Source organism: Schistocerca americana, chromosome 8 (genome assembly GCF_021461395.2).
Source record: "Schistocerca americana isolate TAMUIC-IGC-003095 chromosome 8, iqSchAmer2.1, whole genome shotgun sequence".
Taxonomy (NCBI): domain Eukaryota; kingdom Metazoa; phylum Arthropoda; class Insecta; order Orthoptera; family Acrididae; genus Schistocerca; species Schistocerca americana.
The window spans coordinates 328,211,791-328,233,657 of record NC_060126.1 but is presented as its reverse complement, the minus strand read 5'-3'; the positions used below and the strand labels follow the sequence as shown (position 1 = coordinate 328,233,657).

At 40.5% G+C, this 21,867-nt stretch overlaps 1 protein-coding gene across 1 annotated transcript in view; it reads right to left on the bottom strand.

Moving 5' to 3' along the window:
- The window catches only part of LOC124545073, a 91,660-nt gene that overhangs the window by 7,372 nt on the left and 62,421 nt on the right, over positions 1-21,867 (bottom strand). The window contains exon 4 of the mRNA XM_047123882.1: positions 15,762-15,897. Coding sequence (XP_046979838.1) covers positions 15,762-15,897 — 136 coding nt within the window. The remainder of the gene's footprint in view (positions 1-15,761; positions 15,898-21,867) is intronic.

Here is a 21,867-nt window from a genome sequence, read left to right as displayed (position 1 = left end):
AAATATCCGATTTAGAGAAAGGATTAGCACTGAGCGGCAGGCTGCTGAACATGAAGTGATGTCACCAACAGCCAATGTTTTTGGCAATTCACAGGCTTTTCCGTGACACAACAACAGTGAATCTTTAGTCGATAATGCGAAGAACTGTAGTATCAGATCGGAGCACACATCCTACATGCAAGAAGCAAAAAAGTACAATCCAAAAATATTGGTTTAAGAGAGCTTAATTAAAAATAGGCAGTTTCAAACTTTTACTACCGAGTGAAAATCAGTACAGCCCGTAGTATTTATAAAAAGCTTCAGAAATATCCTATCTAGTGTGTGGAACGAGCCACAAAAGATCCAATGCGTAACGTCGTACATTCAGGGCGATGCAGTGCTGTGGGCTACGGAAGTAGGCGACAGTTGCATTACGTATGATCAGTTTGAGAAGGCATTCTTGTCTAAGTACTGGTCACCGTGCGTACAAGAACGACTAAGAAAGGAAGTGTATAATCTGGAACCGTACTCTGCCCGTCTTGGGAACCTGAGGCAGTATTTAGAGAAATATATAAATAAGACATGTTCCTGTTGAACCAATCTCACCCAGAAATGTAATAAGGCTATTAAAATCTCACCTGCCAACCCATATCAAAGAAAAACTGATACACCTACCTGGGAACAATATGGAACACTTCCTATCGGTTCTCGATTCCATAAACTTGATACAGGAAGACGCTAAGGCAGCATTTTATCATCCCCATAATAATGGGTCAGGATATAAGAATGATAGAAACAATAGTACGCCAAACCACAACCATGGTAATGGCAGGGGCAATAACAAACGACAAAAATACGTACATAACAGCAATAACGGTAGGAGTCAGAATGACTATGGTCAGCCATCCAACAATAAAAAGCGTAGGTTCAATGACAGGTATGACTCCGGACCAGTAGGGACCAATCGATGGAAAAATCCGAGAGGTCAATGGCATAACAATTACAACAATGGAAATCGCAACTGGAATCAAAATCGCAGACCGAGCCCGGAGAGGCAAGGTAGTGACCATTATGACTACACCAGGCCGCCACCGCAGAAGGCGCCAATCACACAGCCTTGGTGACCGATGAACCAGAATGTGCATACAATTGAGGTCACTGACACGAACCGTCCAAGCACCTCACAGGCAAGCCATCCAACAAACTAGACGCGGCCACGATACGCTCTCTGTCACTGGCCGAGGGATGGAGTAGGAGCAACATGAACAATAACAACGTACCTGAAATTCATATGCAGCGATATAATGATGGGATCCGTATGGAGAAAGAATTCCTTACCGAGCCACACATGTGCTCTAAAGTAAATAATGAAAATGTGCAGGCTATAAGAGGGACTAAGATCAGTGATAGTAAGGTGAACGTGATTATCGAGACAGGTGCTTCAGTAAGTGTTATGAGTATTGAGTTGTTTAAAGTGCTCGGCGACTTCCACTGTTAATAACTGTAAGATTTCTGGAGTCATTAGTGCACAGAGCGGGTGGAGATAAGGAAGGAGGGCGAAGCCATAGTGTGCTCGTTTTTCATTGTGAAAGGATTAAAAGTGGCCTGCATTCTGGGTGTGGATTTTCTACGAGAAAGGGATGCAATAATAGACCTTTCTTCGGGCAAACTGAGTATACTAAATGAAGGTAGAAGAGTTGTATTACTTATGTTGAAATCAAAGGAAGTACTTGTGCTGTATTGCAATAGAATTAATATTAAACATAGGAATCCTTGGGTACTACATTTAGATGATTATTTACCATCTCTATTATCCTAATGTTGAAAATGAAGATTTCGATACAAATGTAGAAGCATTCCGGACTAAAGTACAGCAATCTGAGAGACTGAGCAACGCACATCAACAGGAATTAGTGCAGCTGCTATCGGATTATGCGAGGGAATTTTCCGATCGCCCAGGGATAATAAAGGGGTACTACTATCACATTGAGGTGATGCACCATGAAACGTATTGCCGTGCATCATACTCCATCCCTTGGTCGAGGAGGCTAAAGAAATTAGGAAAATGTTTGAGTGAAAATGAAAGGATTGTATCCAAGAAAAGACGCAAAATTGTTTATACAATGACTTGTCAATAGTAGATGTAGTATAATGTCAATTTTGGGTTAGAATGTAAGTGTGTTTAATTATAAGAATGGATTTATATGTTTTTTATTTATTTTGAGGACAGCAAAACATTTAATAATTAATAACTGCATGAAGATAAAATCAATAAAATGTGCAATAATGTGTCATTTGAGTATTTACTTACAGACAATTATTGTAGGTAAACCACAATCAGCTCTTCAAGCTATGAACAATGTTTCATTTGCAAAGAACTAAATAATTTGCTGAATCTATTTATTTATTATTGTGGACATGTGTAGCTAGTACGGAAATTTCATGAAGTAATACAGTAAATATAGTTGTGTTAGTATTAAGAACCCTGAGAGAGTCTCTATAAATCGAGTGACTATGTAGCACACAACAATGACGTATAGCCATGTGGTCACCCGTAGTGATCTGAACACAACACTGGAGCCGATTTAATTAAAGACAAACCCCATTACAAGAACATACACTCTGTATGTGATAAAGCTTCAATTGGAGCCCATGTAATTGGTACACGTACCATTGACTAGCCGGGTTAGCAACCGAACTCTCTCCACACTGAAGCTACACTGTAGTCCCACAGGAAAGATTACACATGAGAAATTATGATAACAGCTGAAGTTTATTGAGCAACACGCCCAAGTCCGGCCGTCATGCACATAGTAAAATCTGTTTACTAAAAGGGTGATAACCGGGCAAGCTACACCAAAAGGAGAAAAGTAAACCATCTATCAAAAGTCACACACCTTTTTGTATTTGCAGTCATGTTTCAGCTGTAACAGTACTAAATTGGTATAATGAATATTGTAATCCAGTGGACACAATGTATGAATAAGAATGATTATGCAGTAACAGTTGATATGTATTTAAAAAGGGGTAAACTGTGGGCATAAACATTTAGGAAAGATGGAATATTGTGTAGCTGGTACAGGAAATGACTGTTGAGACTACATCAACATACGTCAGGATCACCCAAGTGTTGAGTGAACAACTGTTTTAGTGCAGTGCTCATCGGATAATAAAGTTACTGTATATAAAAAAGGGAGAAAAAGTGATCTGTTCAGAGACGATCTAATCAATCATTGCTTGACAGAATCCCTTGCAGTGTGTGTGATTCAAAACATCTTCGCATGTTGAGGGACTCTTCGGAAGCGCATCGACCGTGGGGATAAATGAACTGTGATGAAGTGTGATGAACTCCACAGTAGTGTCACGGGGCAATATAGTTGTGAAGCCATGGAAAACCTTTTATCACACCAAACCATACTGTGCAGTCCAGCTAAACGAAGGCTTACTGAACAATAAACACCATAAACCAAGTGCATTCCTTCCACAACTAATAACCTGTACTAATAAAGGCAGTACATTGTTGCGGAATATTTGTTTCATGTATTTGATGGAGTTCCATGCGGAGAGCCATGCTGGGATGCTGTGCCGCCAGTCTGCTGTTCGTGGGAAACATCAGCAAAACGATGCTATAGCTGTCAGCTTCTGTGCGGGGTGCAACCGCGCAAGAGTCACACCCCACCGTGCCGCTGCTGTTATGACGCACAGGACATCGACCCCAGTGGGCGTTCACACACTGCAATCCAGCCGATGCCACGCAACAATTACTTCATGATGACTGTTGAATCCACCATTGTCGACATTCAGCTGGGCATTTTTAACTACGTTTCCAATGAACTAACATAAAAACAATTTTCTAAACACGTAAATACGTGTAAGACATTTTCTTACGGTTATGCATAATTTCAGAACATTTATAGTGTATGTTATATATCTCTATCACATTAGTGAAACAAATTGAAATGAATGTTGCATTATGATAGAACATTCACAGTGAACAATCTTAAAGTCAGCCATTTTGTGACTATAAAACTTTTTAATAAGTGACTTTAGGTTGCACAAAACACAAACTCAAATGTTATCACTGATATAGTAAAGTGTATAAGGTGCATTTTGACAAAAGGACCAAATTTTCAACATTTCTTAACAAATAATTTTTTTGTGTGTGACATTTATGAACATCTGACATATATCAGACTTATTTGTATGAAACAATCAGACTGCTTTTAATTACGAACCAGGCGGGACGACCATGGCTCCGGTGCAGTTTTCCCAGGTTTCCTGTCCGCACAGAGCCCAAATGGGGGAGCTGAAAAGCTATAATGACCCTGGGAGTAGATTGAGAACACCTCGCGAAGTGTTACAGAACACAAACAGTGTAAATCAAACTATAGTACAAATGAGTGGAAAAAGTGAATGATATATGTTCCCAAAATAAAGTGGCAAGCAATGATGTAATGAAAGTTGGTGGTAGCATATTGCCGAACATTTCTAAACGTTAGTCAAATGCTGCCAGGGGTATTATAACGTTTCCTGTAAAACATACTTTATAACTATGCAATTACAATTTTTTATACACGCAGGGTGGTCCATTGATTGTGACCGGGCTAAATATCTCACGAAATAAGTGTCAAACAAAAAAACTACAAAGATCGAAACTCGTCTAGCTTGAAGGGGGATACCAGATTGTGCTATGGTTGGGCCGCTAGATGGCGCTGCCATAGGTCAAACGGATATCAACTATGTTTTTTAAAAATAGGAACCCCCATTTTTTATTACATATTTGTGTAGTACGTAAAGAGATATGAATGTTTTAGTTGGACCACTTTTTTAGCTTTGTAATAGGTGGTGCTGTAATAGTCGCAAACACATGGCTCACAATTTTAGATGAACAGTTGGTAACAGGTAGGTTTTTTAAATTAAAATACAGAACGTAGGTACGTTTGAACATTTTATTGTGGTTGTTCCAATGTGATACATGTACCTTTGTGAACTTGTCATTTCTGAGAACACATGCTGTTACAGCGTGATTACCTGTGAATACCACATTAATGCAATAAATGCTCGAAATGATGTCTGTCAACCTCAATGCATTTGGCAATACTTGTAACAACATTCCTCTCAACAGCAAGCAGTTCGCCTTCCGTAATGTTCGCACATGCATTGACAATGCGCTGACGCATATTGTCAGGCGTTCAAAATGAGATTTTCACTCTGCAGCGGAGTGTGCGCTGCTATGGAACTTCCTGGCAGATTAAAACTGTGTGCCAGACTGAGACTCGAACTCTGGTAGAGCAGAGCACTTGCCCGCGAAAGGCAAAGTCCCGAATTTGAGTCTCGGTTCGGCACACGGTTTTAATCTGCCAGGAAGTTTCATATCAGCACACACTCTGCTGCAGAGTGAAAATCTCATTCTGGAAAACATCCCTAGGCTGTGGCTAAGCCATGTCTCCACATTATCCTTGCTTTCAGGAGTGCTAGTCCTGCATGGTTAGCAGGAGAGCTTCTGTAAAGTTTGGAAGGTAGGAGACGAGGTACTGGCGGCAGTAAAGCTGTGAGGATGGCGCGTGTGTCTTGCTTGGGTAGCACTTGCCCGCGAAAGGCATAGGTCCCGAGTTCGAGTCTCAGTCTGGCACACAGTTTTAATCTGCCAGGAAGTTTGATTGCCACGCGTTGTCGGTGGATCACGATAGCAAATATCCTTCAACTTTCCCTACAGAAAGATATCCCGGGACGTCAGATCTGGGTAACGTGTGGGCCATGGTATGGTGCTTCGACGGCCAATCCACCTGTCATAAAATATTCTATTCAATACCGCTTCAACTGCACGCGAACTATGTGCCGGACATCCATCCTGTTGGAAGTACATCGCCATTCTGTCATGCAGTGAAACATCTTGTAGTAACATCGGTAGAACATTACGTAGGAAATCAGCATACACTGCACCATTTAGATTGCCATCGATAAAATGGGGGACAATTATCGTTCCTCCCATAATGCCATACCATACATTAACTCGCCAAGGTTGCTGATGTTCCACTTGTGGCAGCCATCGTGGATTTTCCGTTGCCCAATAGTGCATATTATGCCGGTTTACGTTACCGCTGTTGGTGAATGTTGCTTCGTTGCTAAATAGAACGTGTGCAAAAAATCTATCATCGTCCCGTAGTTTCTCTTGTGCCCAGTGGCAGAACAGTACACAACGTTCAAAGTCGTCGCCATGCAATTCCTGGTGCATAGAAATATGGTACAGGTGCAACTGATGTTAATGTAGCATTCTCAACACCAATGTTTTTGAGATTCCCAATTCTCGTGCAATTTGTCTGCTACTGATGTGCACCTACTTGGGCATCATCATTTGTTGCCGGTCATGGTTGACGTTTCACATGTGGCTGAACACTTCCTGTTTCCTTAAATAACGGAACTATCCACCGAACGGTCTGGACACACTGTGATGTTGTCCAGGATACCGAGCAGTGTACACAGCACACGCCCGTTGGGCATTTTGACCACAACAGCCATACATCAACACGATATTGACCTTTTCCGCAATTGGTTAACGGTCCATTTTAATATGGGTAATGTATCACGAAGCAAATACCGTCCGCACTGGCGGAAAGTTATGTGATACCACGTACTTATACGTTTGTGACTATTATAACGCCATGTATCACGAAGGGGAAAAAGTTGTCCAACTAAGACAATCAAATTTCTTTACGTACTACATGAATACATAATAAAAATGGGGGTTCCTATTTAAAAAACACAGTTGATATCCGTTTGACCTATGGCAGCGCCATCTAGCGGGCCAACCATAGCGCCATCTGGTTTCCTCCTTCAAGCTAGACAAGTTTCGTTCTTTGTAGTTTTTTCATTTGACACTTATTTCGTGAGATATTTGGCCCAGTCACTATCAATGGACCATACATTGATTACGTCTGTGGACTCGGAATAATAATATAATAGAGGCAATTATGTTATATTTTGTATTTGTAAAGTACCGGATTTGTGAAATAATATCTGTGTCGGCTAGTTCTGAAACCACTACAGAAAAGAATTAGTAAAGAAATACTCACAGATTTCATGACAATCAGCCATCGTATAAATAGTAGTGTAAGAATAATAATGTCGTTGTCGTCTTCTTGGAGTCACGTAGAGAGAAGGAAACTGTGATGTTATGTTTAACGCATTGGTAGCTTTCATTTGTCTAGATTGTAAGCAGGACGCCATTAGCCGCTGATTATAAAGAAAGGTGTGCGAACTTGTTATTATTCTAGTTTTAAATATAGTTATTTAATGAGAACTCGCAAGTTATTATTAGAAAGCTTGTCTGGTATTGTACCCATTTATTTAAGACATTTTCAGCTTTTTAAGTAGTATTCGTGATGCAGAGCTTTGACATGGCGGGCAATCATACCGCAATAAACAGTCAGGTAAAAAGTGAATTTAAAATTATTTCTTACAGCAGTTCGAGATTGGAGTACAAAGCAGCAGATTTTACAATGTGTTTCACAGGCAGATGCAGGCTGCTAATATTGTAAACTTTAACACTGTCAAAGTTGAAATATTTTCCTGTTTCAAAAGGAGATCTCACTAAGCAAAAATTATGGGCTGGTAGAAGTTATAGAAAAATCATTTTCTGGTTAATAATGATAGTCTCATGCTCTCGTGTTAGCCGTGGCACTGATTAATAATTAATGATGACGAAAAATCCACTGCAAGGTTAAAGGTTCTTTAAGCATTGCTTACGGTAACTTCATTATTTTTGATAACAGAAATAATGTCAGAACATTTTTACGATAGTTGTAGCAGAGATGGATATTTTGTGCATTCTATTGAGTTACAGTAACAAAACTATTGATTTAATAAGAATTCAATTCTAGTATAGTAATAATTAATCTCACTTGTTCGCAACATGCAACTAACCAAAGTAAACCAGTGTTCAGAAAAAATAGTGGCGCGCAAAAACTGACTACTTGTCAATAAGTGTCAATAGATTTTAATGTGATAGACTAATACAGAAAAGAGAAGACAATACCTACAGAGTTAAAAATAATATAATAGTTTTTTTTTAAATTTAAAATGGTGAAATGGAGCATCTAGTGGACACAGCCAATTAGAGAATCAGAACCCAACAAGGGAAATTATTAATACATATAAAATTAAAATCCCAAAAATCAAACATACTGACACAAGAGCACAAGACGAAATTGCAAAACATCTTACTAACACATAAAGAAGGGGCTTTCTGATAAATCAAGTGTTATTAATGAGTATGTCTGTAAGTTTAAAGTAAAAGAGCAAAAACCTTTCTTTTGTACACTATATCAAATATCCATAATTCTTTGATCTGCAATACAAGAAGAGATACAAATGATGATCAATAATGGTAACTCAAGCATATAATTATCCTTTGTTGTTATTAGTGGTGAAAACATCTGCAAGAAGTGTTTGGGTGGTGTCAGACGAGCAGACTATAATAATCATATTGAAGTGAAGTTGGCATAAGCTTGTCAGTATAAAAGAATTACCAAAATTTGAAGAATCAAATTTCTTTAGCTGAGTGGGCTTAACCAGCAGCTACTGGCTAGTATTCTCACATGAAGAATCCAGACCTTACACGGTATTCCCATTTGAAGGGAAATATTGTCAGTTTAAAGTAATACCTATTGGGTTGAACATGCCTGCAGCATGTTTTTATCCACACTCTGGACAAGTCTTTAGGTAGTGAATTACTAGAACTACTAACTATATATGCAGATGATTTACTACTAGTTTCTAAAACCTGTAAGGATCATTGTGTATTATTGATTAGGGCTTTAAGAAGATTGCAAGGAAAGGAAATAACAACAAAGCTGGCAGGAAGGCACGAATTCAAAGTTGCTGGAGTATATGGTGTGTATAAAGGAGATTCAACCCAATCCGGAAAGAAACAAAGAAATAAACAAAGTCCCTTATCCATAGAATGAGAAACAATTATATTAGTTTTTGGGTTTAGCCAGTTTCCATACACGTTATTTAAGTGAAGAAGCGATCAACAATTTGTGACTACTATGCCTACTGAAACTAAGGTCTAAGTAGATTTGGGATAACACAACAGCGGAAATGGCAAGCCCTGTCAATGCCAAGATTTTAATGTGCCCAAAGATGCATTAAGCCTTTAATTCACCCACGGATGCATCAGAATATCAGTTAGGTTATGAATTATTTGAAAGAGAAGGGCCATGAACAAGAACACAGAGCTACAGCTTTTGCCAGTAGAGGCCTTAGCAAACTGGAACTAAATTATACAGCTATTGAAAAGGAATTATTGTCTATAGTTTGGAGTTTGCAAGAATTCCCAACTTTAATCTGCAGTTGAAAGATAATAATATATACAGATCACCAAGCATTTGCATTCTTGGTGGAGAATACGCTACTGTACAAGAGTCTGATGTGATAGGTCTCCTTTCTACAGGAACTTAAGATAGAAATAAATTATGTTAAAGTTTTACGGAACATAGTGCTTGATGCTTTTTCTAAATTATATATAGGCATGAATAAGGAAAGCAGAATGGTAGACCCTGGAGCTAGATTTAAACCTATTGTCTATTACTTAGACTAATAAATGCAAAATAAGGATAGGCAGCCACTCACCACTACTGAGGTGACAAAAGTCATGGGACAGCCATGTGCACATGTACAGACTGAGGTAGTATCACATACACAGGTACAAGAGAACGGTACATTGGTGGAGCTGTCATTTCTCAGGTGATTCATCTGAAAAGGTTGTCGACATGATTATGGCTGCACAGCAGGAATTAACTGACTTGGAACACAGAATGGTAGTTGGAGATAGACGCCTAAGACATTCCATTTTGGAAATCATTAGAGAATTCAATACTCCAAGATCTACAGTGTCAACATGCCGAGAATATCAAATTTCAGGCATTACCTCTCACCACGGACAATGCACTGGCCAACACTCTTCGTTTTCTGACCAAATCCAGTGGTGTTTGCATAATTTTCAATGCTAACAGTGTGTGTGCTTTGGGATCTTGTGAGTGCCCAACAGCAAGGTTATCAGCGCTGTCAGTGCTAACAGACAAGCAACACTGAGGAAACGATTGCACAAATCAATGTGGGACTTACAATGAATGTATCAATTAGGACAGACTGGTGAAATTTGGTGTTAATGGGCTATGGCAGCAGATCAACAACACGAATGCCTCTGCTGACAACACATCACCTGCAGTACCTCTCCTGGGCTTGTGACCCCAATGGTCAGACCCTAGACAACTGGAAAACTGTGGTCTGTTCAGACAAGTCCTGATTTCAGTTGGTATGAGCTGATGGTAGTCCTTGAGTGTGGTGCAGACCCAGAAAAGCCATGAACCCAAGTTGTTAACAAGGCACTATGCAAGCTGGTGGTGGCTCCATAGTGGTGTGGGCTATGATTACATGGAATGTACTGGGTCCTGGCTATGTCCAGCTTCTTGGAAACCATTTGCAAATGTTGACGGACTTCTTGTTCCAAGATAATGATGGCATTTCTATGGATGACACTGCGCCATGTCAGTGGGCAACAATTGTTTGCGATTTTTTTGAAGAACATTCTGGAAAATTCTAGCAAATCATTTGGCCACCCAGGTCAACAGACATTAATTCCATTGAACATTTCTGGGACATAACAGAGAGGTCACTTTGTGCACAAAATCCTGCACCGGCAACATCTTCACAATTTATTATGGTCAGCTATAGAGGCAGCATGGCTCAATGTTTCTGCAAGGGAGTTCCAAAGACTTGTTGAGTCCATGCAATGTCAAGTTGCTGCACTACGTCACGCACAAGGAGGTCAGACACGATATTAGAAGGTAACCCATGGTTTTTGTCACCTCAGTATAGAGAGAACTGATGTGTGGAGCACAGAAACGTGTAACGGGAAACAGTATTCACAATGGCTTTTTCTAGTAAAAGTACACACATTCAAGCTCACAATCACAGACACTCATACACACACTCCCATGGTTGTCAGTTATACTAACAGTAAAATGAGGGTATTGTCTAGAAATATAAAACAAGGATTGAGTGCTGGTAAATATTTTGGAGGTATCATCAGTTTCTATGAATAAGTAATATTATTGGAGACATAAGACGAGTTGGTTAGTGAGTGAAAATACTTTGTTTCAGAGTGTGAACAAGGAGTCACCTCACTGGAAGTTACATATTACCAGAATAGTGTCACAGGATGCGACTGTTTTTACATGAGGGATGTTGATATTTCAATATACGAAAACATTAAATGTATGATAAAATTTTATAACTTTAAGAATTTAAGTAGGGAAGTAAAAAGCGTTTTAAGAATGTGTGAATTATGTTAGAAGGTTAAAGAAGATAATAGTCAAGAGAGTTCTCAAAGGTGTCCTGTAACACCAAAAGCTTTAAATGATTTAACAGCAACGGATGTATTCAGAGCTTTAGTGAGGGTAGAGGTGGAGTATCCTGTATATTTAGCAGTTGAATGTTGGTCAAAATATGTAAAACTATGTTCTATAACAGTGGTAAACGCTGCCACTGTAATTAACTGTGTAAGGGAATATTTTGTGGGTGTAGGCATGCCAAACAGGTAGCTGTCTGATAATGGAAAACAATGTCAGTAATAGTTTTAAAGAGTTTATGGCATGGGAAAATGTTGGAGAACCTTTACTAAAATTAATAAACTGGCTTATAGCAGAGTTAAGAGACAAAGACAGAGAGAGAGAGAGAGAGTGTGTGTGTGTGTGTGTGTGTGTGTGTGTGTGTGTGTACACAGAATGAGTTGAAGGAACAAGCACAATTTAGGATGAAATGCTGCTGCACCTATTTTCCGAGTGGATGATACTGTCTTCATCAAAGCTTACCATTCTAGTTCCAATATAACGAAAGAGATCAACAACTACTTTCACCAATATGTAAGTCTATAGAAGGTAACGTGTGTCCCACATGCAAAAGCAGTAGTTCTTATAGACTCACGAAATGGTAAAGAAAAGGGGTTATATACCACGTGATAAAAAGGTATGTAACTTAACATCGAGACCTCAGATGAGCTCACAATAAATGTGAATGTTTTTTGGGTAGTAAGTATAAGGCCTTAAAGGTTCTTTACGTTACTTCTTCTCCTGCTACTCTATCTTCTTTAAATTATACTTTCTTTCATTATCTGAACTAAAATGGTTAAATAAATGGACACTCGTTAACACTCCAGTATGCAAAGCTGTTGTGCTCTCTCTTGCAGATGATGTTAACGTACTCCACATATATCAATATACATATTAAATATCAATGACACTGTCACATTTAGTGTTGGACTAGTGATCATGAATCGAACAGCCTGTAATGATAACTGATGAAGTTATGAACAGAACTGTATTTCTTATAATATATTAGCACTGTGCACGATGAGAATAAATAGTTATAAATAACATATTAACTGTTTGAGGTACCGGTATCATACAGGGTGAGCAATCTTTCATGCACCCACTTTCAGGGACATTTTGCCCCAGTGGCGCTGGTGGGGAGTAGATTTCCCATTCACTGTGAGGCCTTTATGTAGAACTGTTGCATAGGTACCATGTGTTTGTTAGGTGATGTGATACAGTGCAGTGAGTAATACACGTATTCTGTTCACCAAAGAGTGTTCATGTAGAATTCATACATATATACATACCTACCTACAGAATCAGTATATGCAGTAAGGAGATTACTTCAAGAGCAATTTCCTGACGCTCAAGTTCCTGTTCGTATGATTCATCCATTGATAAATACATTTCGTGAAATTGGAATTTTCTTGACAGGAAACACACAACCACATACAGCACTCACACAAGGAACTTGGGATAACATTGGGCATTCTCTGAAAGGCTTCCTAGAAAATCAGTTCGACATTTTTGTCACCAAATGGGAATTTCCAATGGCTAAGTTATAGTCCTATAAAATAACAGCAGTGCAAGAACATAAACTGGATGACCATGCAAAAAGGTTATGGAATGGTGAATGAATCTTGAATAGGGTTCATGACGGAGAAATTGACCCTCACCTAACTTTCTTTTTGGATAAATCATAGTTCTCTCCAAGTGGAAATGTTAATTCACAAAATAACCGTTACTGGAGATCTGTAAAGCCTGACATAATACACGAGAAACCCTTGCACAGCCAAAAAAATGTACGTGTGGTGCACTATTACCGGTGAGAGAATAATAGTCCCCTTTTTTTCCAGGAAAATGAACACTTTGTGGCCTTATTTTGTCTAATTAACAGAGGGAATGAACTTTCATGATCTTTCAGAAGGATTATGTGACAACAAATATAGCCAATGTCGCATTACAGGAAATTCATGAGATGTTTCACGGTAGAGTTATTACTAACAACTAGGCCTCTTCGATGTCCCTGCGATTTTTATCTTTGGGGGCATTAAAAGAGGAAGTGCACAAATCAGATCCACACACTTTAGATAAATTTAAAACTAACATTTCTGAAGAAATTGCTGCTTTTCAGAGGCAACTACAGAGTGTAAAAAGTAATAACCTAAGCAGGTGACAAATTCTGGAGGCAGTTCCAGCATCTCCTCGCTTAATATACTTAAGTAATTTACCTTTCCTGTTTGTGTTTTTGTTACGTACATTAGAAGTAACTTATGCAACAGATCATATTATATTTAGTGTGGGGCTCCAGTCACCCGCACCACGGGCACAGCAGTTGGCCTCGCTAGTCAACCGCATGCCACGAAAGCAGTTGTATTAACAACTGATTACCCTGTACATATATGCATTACATTGGCAGTCAGCTGAATTGCAGCTTAAAAAATACCAACAGATATTTGTCAGGTGAAGAAATTTTACATACTGATGCATGTGTAACAACACTTGCACAATTTCCAATGCTGTTGCAGTTCCCTTGCAACAATGGAAAATTTCGGAGTCAGCTCAACAACAAAATTATTTGGTTTCTGTTTTAAGGTAATCATACCTATATGAAAGATATATGCAAATACAGTATGTTACCATACTTCTTCCTAAGGACTTAACTGTGAAATACTTGCAGGTAATAACTTTCTGAATAATACTTCACTGCATATTCTTAAGTAGCAATATAATGAGGATATAAGATTCCACTTACACCTGAGAGACTACCCTTTCCTCACAGACATTCTCATAATTATCAATCTTAGCATACATAGTCTGCAGAATGTTAACATCTGCAATCAGTATTTGGACAAATGGGTTTTAATATATGGATGGTTAATGTGACTATGAAACCAGAGAAAGTGTACATTACAAGTAATTTTTCCCCTGGTCCAAATCTAACTACATGGATGATGCATGTTAGCACTATCATGCTGAAGAGTGGCAGAGAGAGGATGGGTGAAAAGCATCACATTTAAAGAGTTGAATAACCTGCTTACATCGAGATGAGATCCACATAGTCATTAAGAACCATAGCAACACAATATGCTTAAAATTGGCAAAAATATGCTTTGTTAATGCTTGTGAAAAGAAGAGGAGCATGAAACACCGAATGTCACGAGGCCACAGCAGAGCCTCACATTTGACAGCAAACCATCCATCACTACTTATGTGGAATCCGATGTCTTAAGAGGGAGCATGTGAGGAATTTAATAATCAGGTATAGATCTTCAATAATGTAGGAGTAAATTAAGTCATAATATAGGAGGAAAGAGGGGGGATAACAGTGAGCAAGACGATGTACCCTTATACATATACTGCGTAACGCATAGGGTAGGTGCAGAAAGGAAGGAAGACCTACACTTAAATGCAAGTATATATACAGACACTCTTGTTGTGAAAAGTGGATAGTTGTTAGGAAGTAGCTTTGTGAGGAAGGAGGTGCAATTTATAGTTTATACACAAGTAGAATACTGTCCGTTTTCTGACTGACTCCAAAGACGCAAAACAATTTGAACATCTCTGATTTACTAGTGGTTCTGTTTAATTACTAGGTTAATAAATGAATAATAAGGATAGGAGTATTCAAGTTGAGTGCTGTTCCTAATGTAGATAACAACAAGTAAAGGAGAATGGCAGACAGTGCTGCAAAATGTTACTATTTGGCCTCTTGCTTCAAAGCAGTTACACAATCAATAAATATGTGCTTTGGTCAAAGAATAAAAAAGTCTGTTGAGAAATATGATAAGATATAATAACAATTGGACACATCTAAAGAATCATTATGGGTGAAATCAAACAATGGGAAATTCAGGATGGAAATTAACAATGTAATGAAATGGACAGTTGCTATTCACCATCCCATAGTGAAGATGCTGAGTCACAGAAAGCCTCAAGACAAAACACGAACGCAAGTGTGTGCGCAAGTTGTGTGTGTGTGTGTGTGTGTGTGTGTGTGTGTGTGTGTGTGTGGTTTATTTTATTTTATTTTATATTTTTTTTTTTTTTTTTTTTGACAAAGGTGTTGTTGACTGAAAGCTAATGTTCCAACAGTCTTTTTGTATAGTATGTATTTTGCAAATTTTCACCCCGCATTTCTAGCTCAAATAGGAACTGAGCACCAATATACCACCAAATCGTTAATCTGTGCGTGGCCCTCTCAAATACTTTAGGTATGATACAAAACTGATCATTGTTATTGAATTATAAGTACTGGACAGAATTGAAATCCTCTTTGTCAACTGACTGCTTAATGAAATTGCTTCTACTCTACTTTTACTCTGCATTATACACCATATTATCCTTATCTATAAATAACTCAGGGCAGATTCAAATAACTAATGAAGTATTTTCAGAATATATTACCAGTGCCTTCCTGTGTTTCTGTAACTCTGAGTTCAGATGTTTTTCAATTTTATCAAGATTCTCTGCCTGTCTCATTTCACCTGATTCATGCCTTGTAGTCGTGATGCTGTCGAATGATTCAGATTGTGCCTGCAAACTAGAGATAATTTAGCTCGCATTATTTTAGTGATGTTAAATTGTAACACTAAAAATAAAATGGCAACTATAATTATTCACATAGCGTCCACAGAGCCAAATTTTATTATAGCCAAAATTCATTTGTGAATAAAAAATTCTTCTCATTGTTTTAGATAGTTAAAAGCTTGCCAACATAGCCAAAGTCTCACTCTGCCACAGGCAGGTGAGTGTCATGGAGGGGAGAGAGAGAGAAATAAATAAATAAATTTTATGATATGGATATAATAGAGGGAAACATTCCACGTGGGAAAAATATATCTCAAAACAAAGATGATGTGACTTACCAAACGAAAGTGCTGGCAGGTCGATAGACACACAAACAAACACAAACATACACACACAATTCAAGCCTTCGCAACCAACGGTTGCTTCATCAGGAAAGAGGGAAGGAGAGGGAAAGACGAAAGGATGTGGGTTTTAAGGGAGAGGGTAAGGAGTCATTCCAATCCCGGGAGCGGAAAGACTTACCTTAGGGGGAAAAAAGGACAGGTATACACTCGCACACACACCCATATCCAACCGCACATACACAGACTTGTGTCTGCGTGGCCACCCATCATGTGCCTGCTTCTACAATGATTTCTTTGATCACCAGCATGGAGCACATGCCTCTTCTGTGTTACCTTCTGGAGTTCACTTTCGGCTCTTGCTCCAGTAGCTTAACTTCAGGCTACCTGCCACTGTCCTGATGGGTGTGAACCCTTACCATCGTGGCTTCATGCGATGAACCATGATCACCTTGTCCCTTATTTGCTTCCTAAGGACACTACTCCAGCCTCACTCTATCGCCTTCAGTTTCACAACCTTCACACAGAACTTTGCAATAGGTCCTTTGTGTACACTGATGACTCTCGGAACGACCATGGTGTCAGGTGCGCCTTCATTATTGGCACTGATATTTTCTTTGTTATCGGCTTCTGGAACACTGCTCAGTATTTACAGCAGAGCTCCTCACCCTGTATCAGCCCACTCAGTACATGTGCCGAAATAGGCTTTCCAAATGCATCATCTACTCCGACTCTCTGTGCCCTTCAAAGCCTCCGTGTGCTATACACCATCTATTCCTTAGTGCATGTTTATGTGGCTCCCTGGTCATGTCGGTTGACAGCAAACGAGGCCACTGGCACTGTTGTCAAGGCTGCAGTCCTTGTACCTAAGCCCCCCAGTTCTTACACTCCCTCTGATGATCCCTGTGTTTCCATCTGTCACTGTGGTGTCACTTTGGTTTGGCATTACCACTGGTCCTCCCTTCATGGGAACAAGCTCCAAGTTATTAAGCCTCTCCCAGCAGCTTGGACAACCTCCTCTTGGCCCTATCTTCACAAGATCATTTTAGCTAGGTTGCGTATTGGGCACTGTTTTTTCTAACCATCGCCATTTGTTAAGAGGTGCTCCCCCACCATTTTGTGCTCATTGCCCTCAACCATTGCCGGTCCTGACGGGATACCCTTTTTAACCACTTACGTTCTCATTTGCATTTGCCATTGGAGTTATCAGCCATTTTAGGAAACGACGTGCGGGCTATCGACCGCATTTTACTTTTTATCCATCCTAGCAATATGCTGAAGGACATTTAATCTTTAGTTGAGGACCTCCATTTCCCTGTGGATATTTTACAGACCTCCTTCCACATCCCTGTTTTTAGCTGTCTTCTCTTCCATCGACTGGGATTAACATGTAGTTGCCTTTAACTCCTCTCTTTGTCTTCATGTTCTACAGTTCCGACTTGGGTGTGTATGACCCTAGCTGTTTTTGTGCGCTAAAACAAAACAATAACACAAAATACAAAATCGGAGTAATGTAGACATGAACGAGCATGTTTATTACTTTATTCTCAGTGACCAAATGTTACCATTTCTTTAAACTATCCATGATGAGTAAAGATGATCGAGACATGACTGCAGATGATGCTCAATGAGACAAGTCCGTGAAGAACTGCAACAGATGGCAAAATCATCTACAAAAAGGGAGCCGGAAATGCCCGGTGGGAGACAGGCCATTATAGGGATAATAGCCGATAGCAAAGAGGGCGACATTCCAGATTGAACCCTGAGGCACACCGTTCTCCTGAATAAAGGTGTCCGACAAGGCAAATCCCACACGTACCTTGAAAACTCGATCTTTTAAAAATTCCTGAAGGAAACAGGGCATGTGACCATGGACGCCACACGTGTACAGGGTATGGAGGATACCATTCCTCCAGCACGTGTTGTTGGCTTTCACCTATCAAAAAACACAGCCACAGTCTTGGATTTCCACAGAAAACTACTTGTGACATGGGTGGACAAAGTGGCAGGTTAGTCAGCTGCAGAAAGGAGCGCTCGAAACCCACACTGTGCAGTGGTTAGTATATTTCAAGACTCTAGCAACCATACTAGCTGGGCATGAATCGTACATTCCATCACCTTGCAAATACAGATGGTGAGAGAAATGTGGCGGTAGCTAGAAGGAAGGTGTTTGTCCTTACCGGGCTTAGGTATGTGTACAACAGTGGCTTCACACCAGCATTTGGGAAACATGCTCTTTGCCCAGATGGGGTTGTACGCACGAAAGAGAAAGTGTTTGCCTGCGAGAGAAAGGTGCTGCAACATATCAATGTGAACATCATCTGGCCCTGGGGCAGAGGATTGGGACGATGTGAGAGCATTATCTAATTCCCTCAAGGTAAAGGTGGCAATGTAGCACTCACTAATCTGAGAAGAGAAGGGTATCAGCTGAGCCTCCTTCCCTCGTTTCCGATGGAGGAGGCCAGGGTGACAGTGGGAGGAGGTCAAAATCCCCGCAAAATGGCGGCCCAAGGTGCCAGAGATAACAATAGTGTCCACTGTGACATCATCTGCTACTGTAGGGCCGGAAGTTGAGGAATGGACCTCGATCCCAGAGAGCTGTCAGAGGTCGGCCCACACTACAGTAGAGGGAGTGGAACTGTTAGTAGAGCTAGTAAATGAAATCCAGCTACATTTTTTGCAATCCTGAGGAACACAACGGCAACGTGCACACAACTGTTTATAACAAATGCAGTTTGCAATCAAAGAATAAAGATAAAAAATGTGAAGAGCACGTCTCCGCATGTGAACTGCATCGCAGCACGCCACAGTCCACTGAGGGACCAGCGCACAGCATGATTAAGAGGAAGTGCGAAAAATGGAATGTTCTGCAGTGGTAAGAATAACATTTCTCAGATATTCTGCGTGGTCATCAATGGGGAAATGTTCATTGAAGGCAGCCAGGTAGGAGTAAAGTCTCCAGTTGGCCTTGGAAAGCTCTTATTTGGTTCTGTACACAGGTGGGGTAGGAGTCAGCAATGGATACCACACAGGTTGCTCAAGTATGTGTTAGAGAGAACAAGCCACTCGAGACGATGGACATGCTGTGCAGTGCAGAAGGATTGGTCAAAAAGGAAATAGGTGTGTGTGGAGTGTGGAAGGAATGTGAGTGCTCCCGTGTTAAGACAGATAATGTTAAGTGGACTGACAAGGTCAGCCAAGAGGGCACCTCTCAGGCAGGTTCTGGGAGAATCCCAAAGTGGGTAGCACACATTATAGTCAGTGACTAACAGAAAAGGGATAGGGAGTTGCCCAATAAGCTGGAGGAAGTCTGCCCTGGTGATATCGGATGATGGAGGGATGTAAATGGTACAAAGGGAAAAGGTCAAGCGAGGAAGGAAAATGTGGACTTCAATAGCTTGAAGCCGGGTAGGCAGGGAGACGGGTTGACTATGAATGTCATCCTGGATGTGCAGCATGACTGCCCCACGATATGGAATGCCCTCCCGGGAGAGGGGGGGAGAAGGTCAAAGCGGTCCGCGAAGAAATGCGAGAGCTCAGAGCGATCGTGAGGACGCAATTTTATTTTGTTTCCTGGAGGCAGAGACCAAGTTGGATGCTACGATTCTAAGAGCAGCCATAAGTCCTCTTTGCTGGATTGTAGGCTGCAAATGTTCCATTGGAAGAGAGTACGCTGAGGAAAGTGGTGTGTGTGTGTGTGTGTGTGTGTGTGTGTGTGTGTGTGTGTGTGTGTGTGAGGGGGGGGGGGGGGGGGGGGGGGAATGAAGGGGTGTCACCTCAGCAACTGCCGAGTGCCAGCCTTTGAAGACACTCTGCCACAGAGTGCAGAACCTGGAGGATCCTGCTACCCAAGATCTACATAGGTGTTGGCATTCACCTTATTTCAGTCTACGAGTCCAGGGCAGAAAAGCAGTAGGTGGTGCGCACCGGCGAAACAGAGGTCAGCCGGGCAAGTGTATCACATGGGGACAATGTCGAAGGAGAAGACTGTCTGGCCTTTGCTTGACTTCTTGGAGCAACTCAGATGTATGTTGGCTGGAGGGATGTAAAAAGTCTTTGGAGGAGTATTCCTTCTGTCCTTTCTGCCCTGATGGTTGTGTAGCAGGTGACATCACTCCTTGTGTCGAAAGTTTGGTGACTTGTTGCACAGCTGGAGGAGGAGACATGGATGCTACCATGACACTAGACAATTTTCAACTGTAGTGCTGCATTTGAGGTCACATGTCTGCATGGCCATGTCCTTCATTTAGCAAGAATGGTACTGTAAGTGCCAAATGGTAGAACACAGGGTTTGCAACTGTCCAATAATTTGCGAGCAACCAGGTAAGGCATTGTCTCCTGTAACTGTATCTCCTTCAAGCCCACTCATTGTGATAGATAGGGCAATCTCGAGTGGAGGGAGCATTGTTGCTGTTGCAGCTGCAGTTGCAGTTGATACAGCGGGGAGAAGGAGGTTGACAATCGACAGATTACACATCTGGCCAGGTGTTGACAGGACATTCGAGTGTCGTCGAAACAATGACACTGATAACAGTACATCGGGTTTGGAATGTAAAGTCTGACTGCAATAACTTCATAAGCTGCTTTGATCTTGGACGGGAGTACCATTCTACGAAAATTGAGAAAAAGAGTGCGTGTCAGCACTAAGGATGCATCTATCTTTTTCATTGCAATGACACCCTGATGAGAGTGGTGGGTTTGGATTTCTACCTCAGTCAGACCATCAAGCAGAGTAGTGCAAATAACACCATGAGAAGAATTCAGAGTTCTATGCATTTACACAAACAGGATAGTCATGGAGGAGTGAAGCGGTAAGCAATTGTTGTGCTTGAGAATCAGAAGTAGTCTCCAAAAGCAAAGTGCCATTGTATGAACGAGAGGAGGATTTTACAGGGCCAGCAACTGCATCAACACCTTTCTGAATAAGAAATGGATTTACCATTGCAAAGGACTGAGTGTCTTTAGTACAGCGAATCATGACGAACTGTACTGCAGCTGGGAGGCTCTTTGAATCGGGAACTACATTCCGTTTTGTTCGGCAAACACTGAATGCAGACAGAAAAATCCATGACTATTTGCTTATGCATTTCAGAAGAATTGCACCCATGGTTTAGAGGTAGTGTCCTTGATTCAGAATCAAAACGTTCTCGATCCCGGGTCTGAAACCTGCTACCGCTTACATTTTGATTAATTATCAGTAGAGACCGGATAATAAGCATTATAAAAACCTTAAAAAATGCATACAAATACGCACTAAAACGCTTAAAAATGCACAAAAAGTGTCAAAATATGCGCGATCAAATAATAAAAACACGATAGCTACTGTGTGTATTATATGTCAGTCGAACCTTTGCATATCAGTTATGAGGAAGAGCACCGGCCACGCAAAAAATCACTACATATATAACGCAGATATCATTTTTGGAATACTTTCTGGTTGAGGTTAGGAAGGAGGCCTTTCTGAGATTATTTTCTAAAAATTTGCGAAGTGGGGATGCATACCACATTTAAAGAATTATTCCTTCGTTGCGGTTTGTGTTGGTAACAAGCAGATGCGATGCGAGGGAGTCGCAACGAAACAATCTATACGTACAGAACGAACTTCGAGATTTATCACAGGCAGAGCAGCATGCTATTTAAAA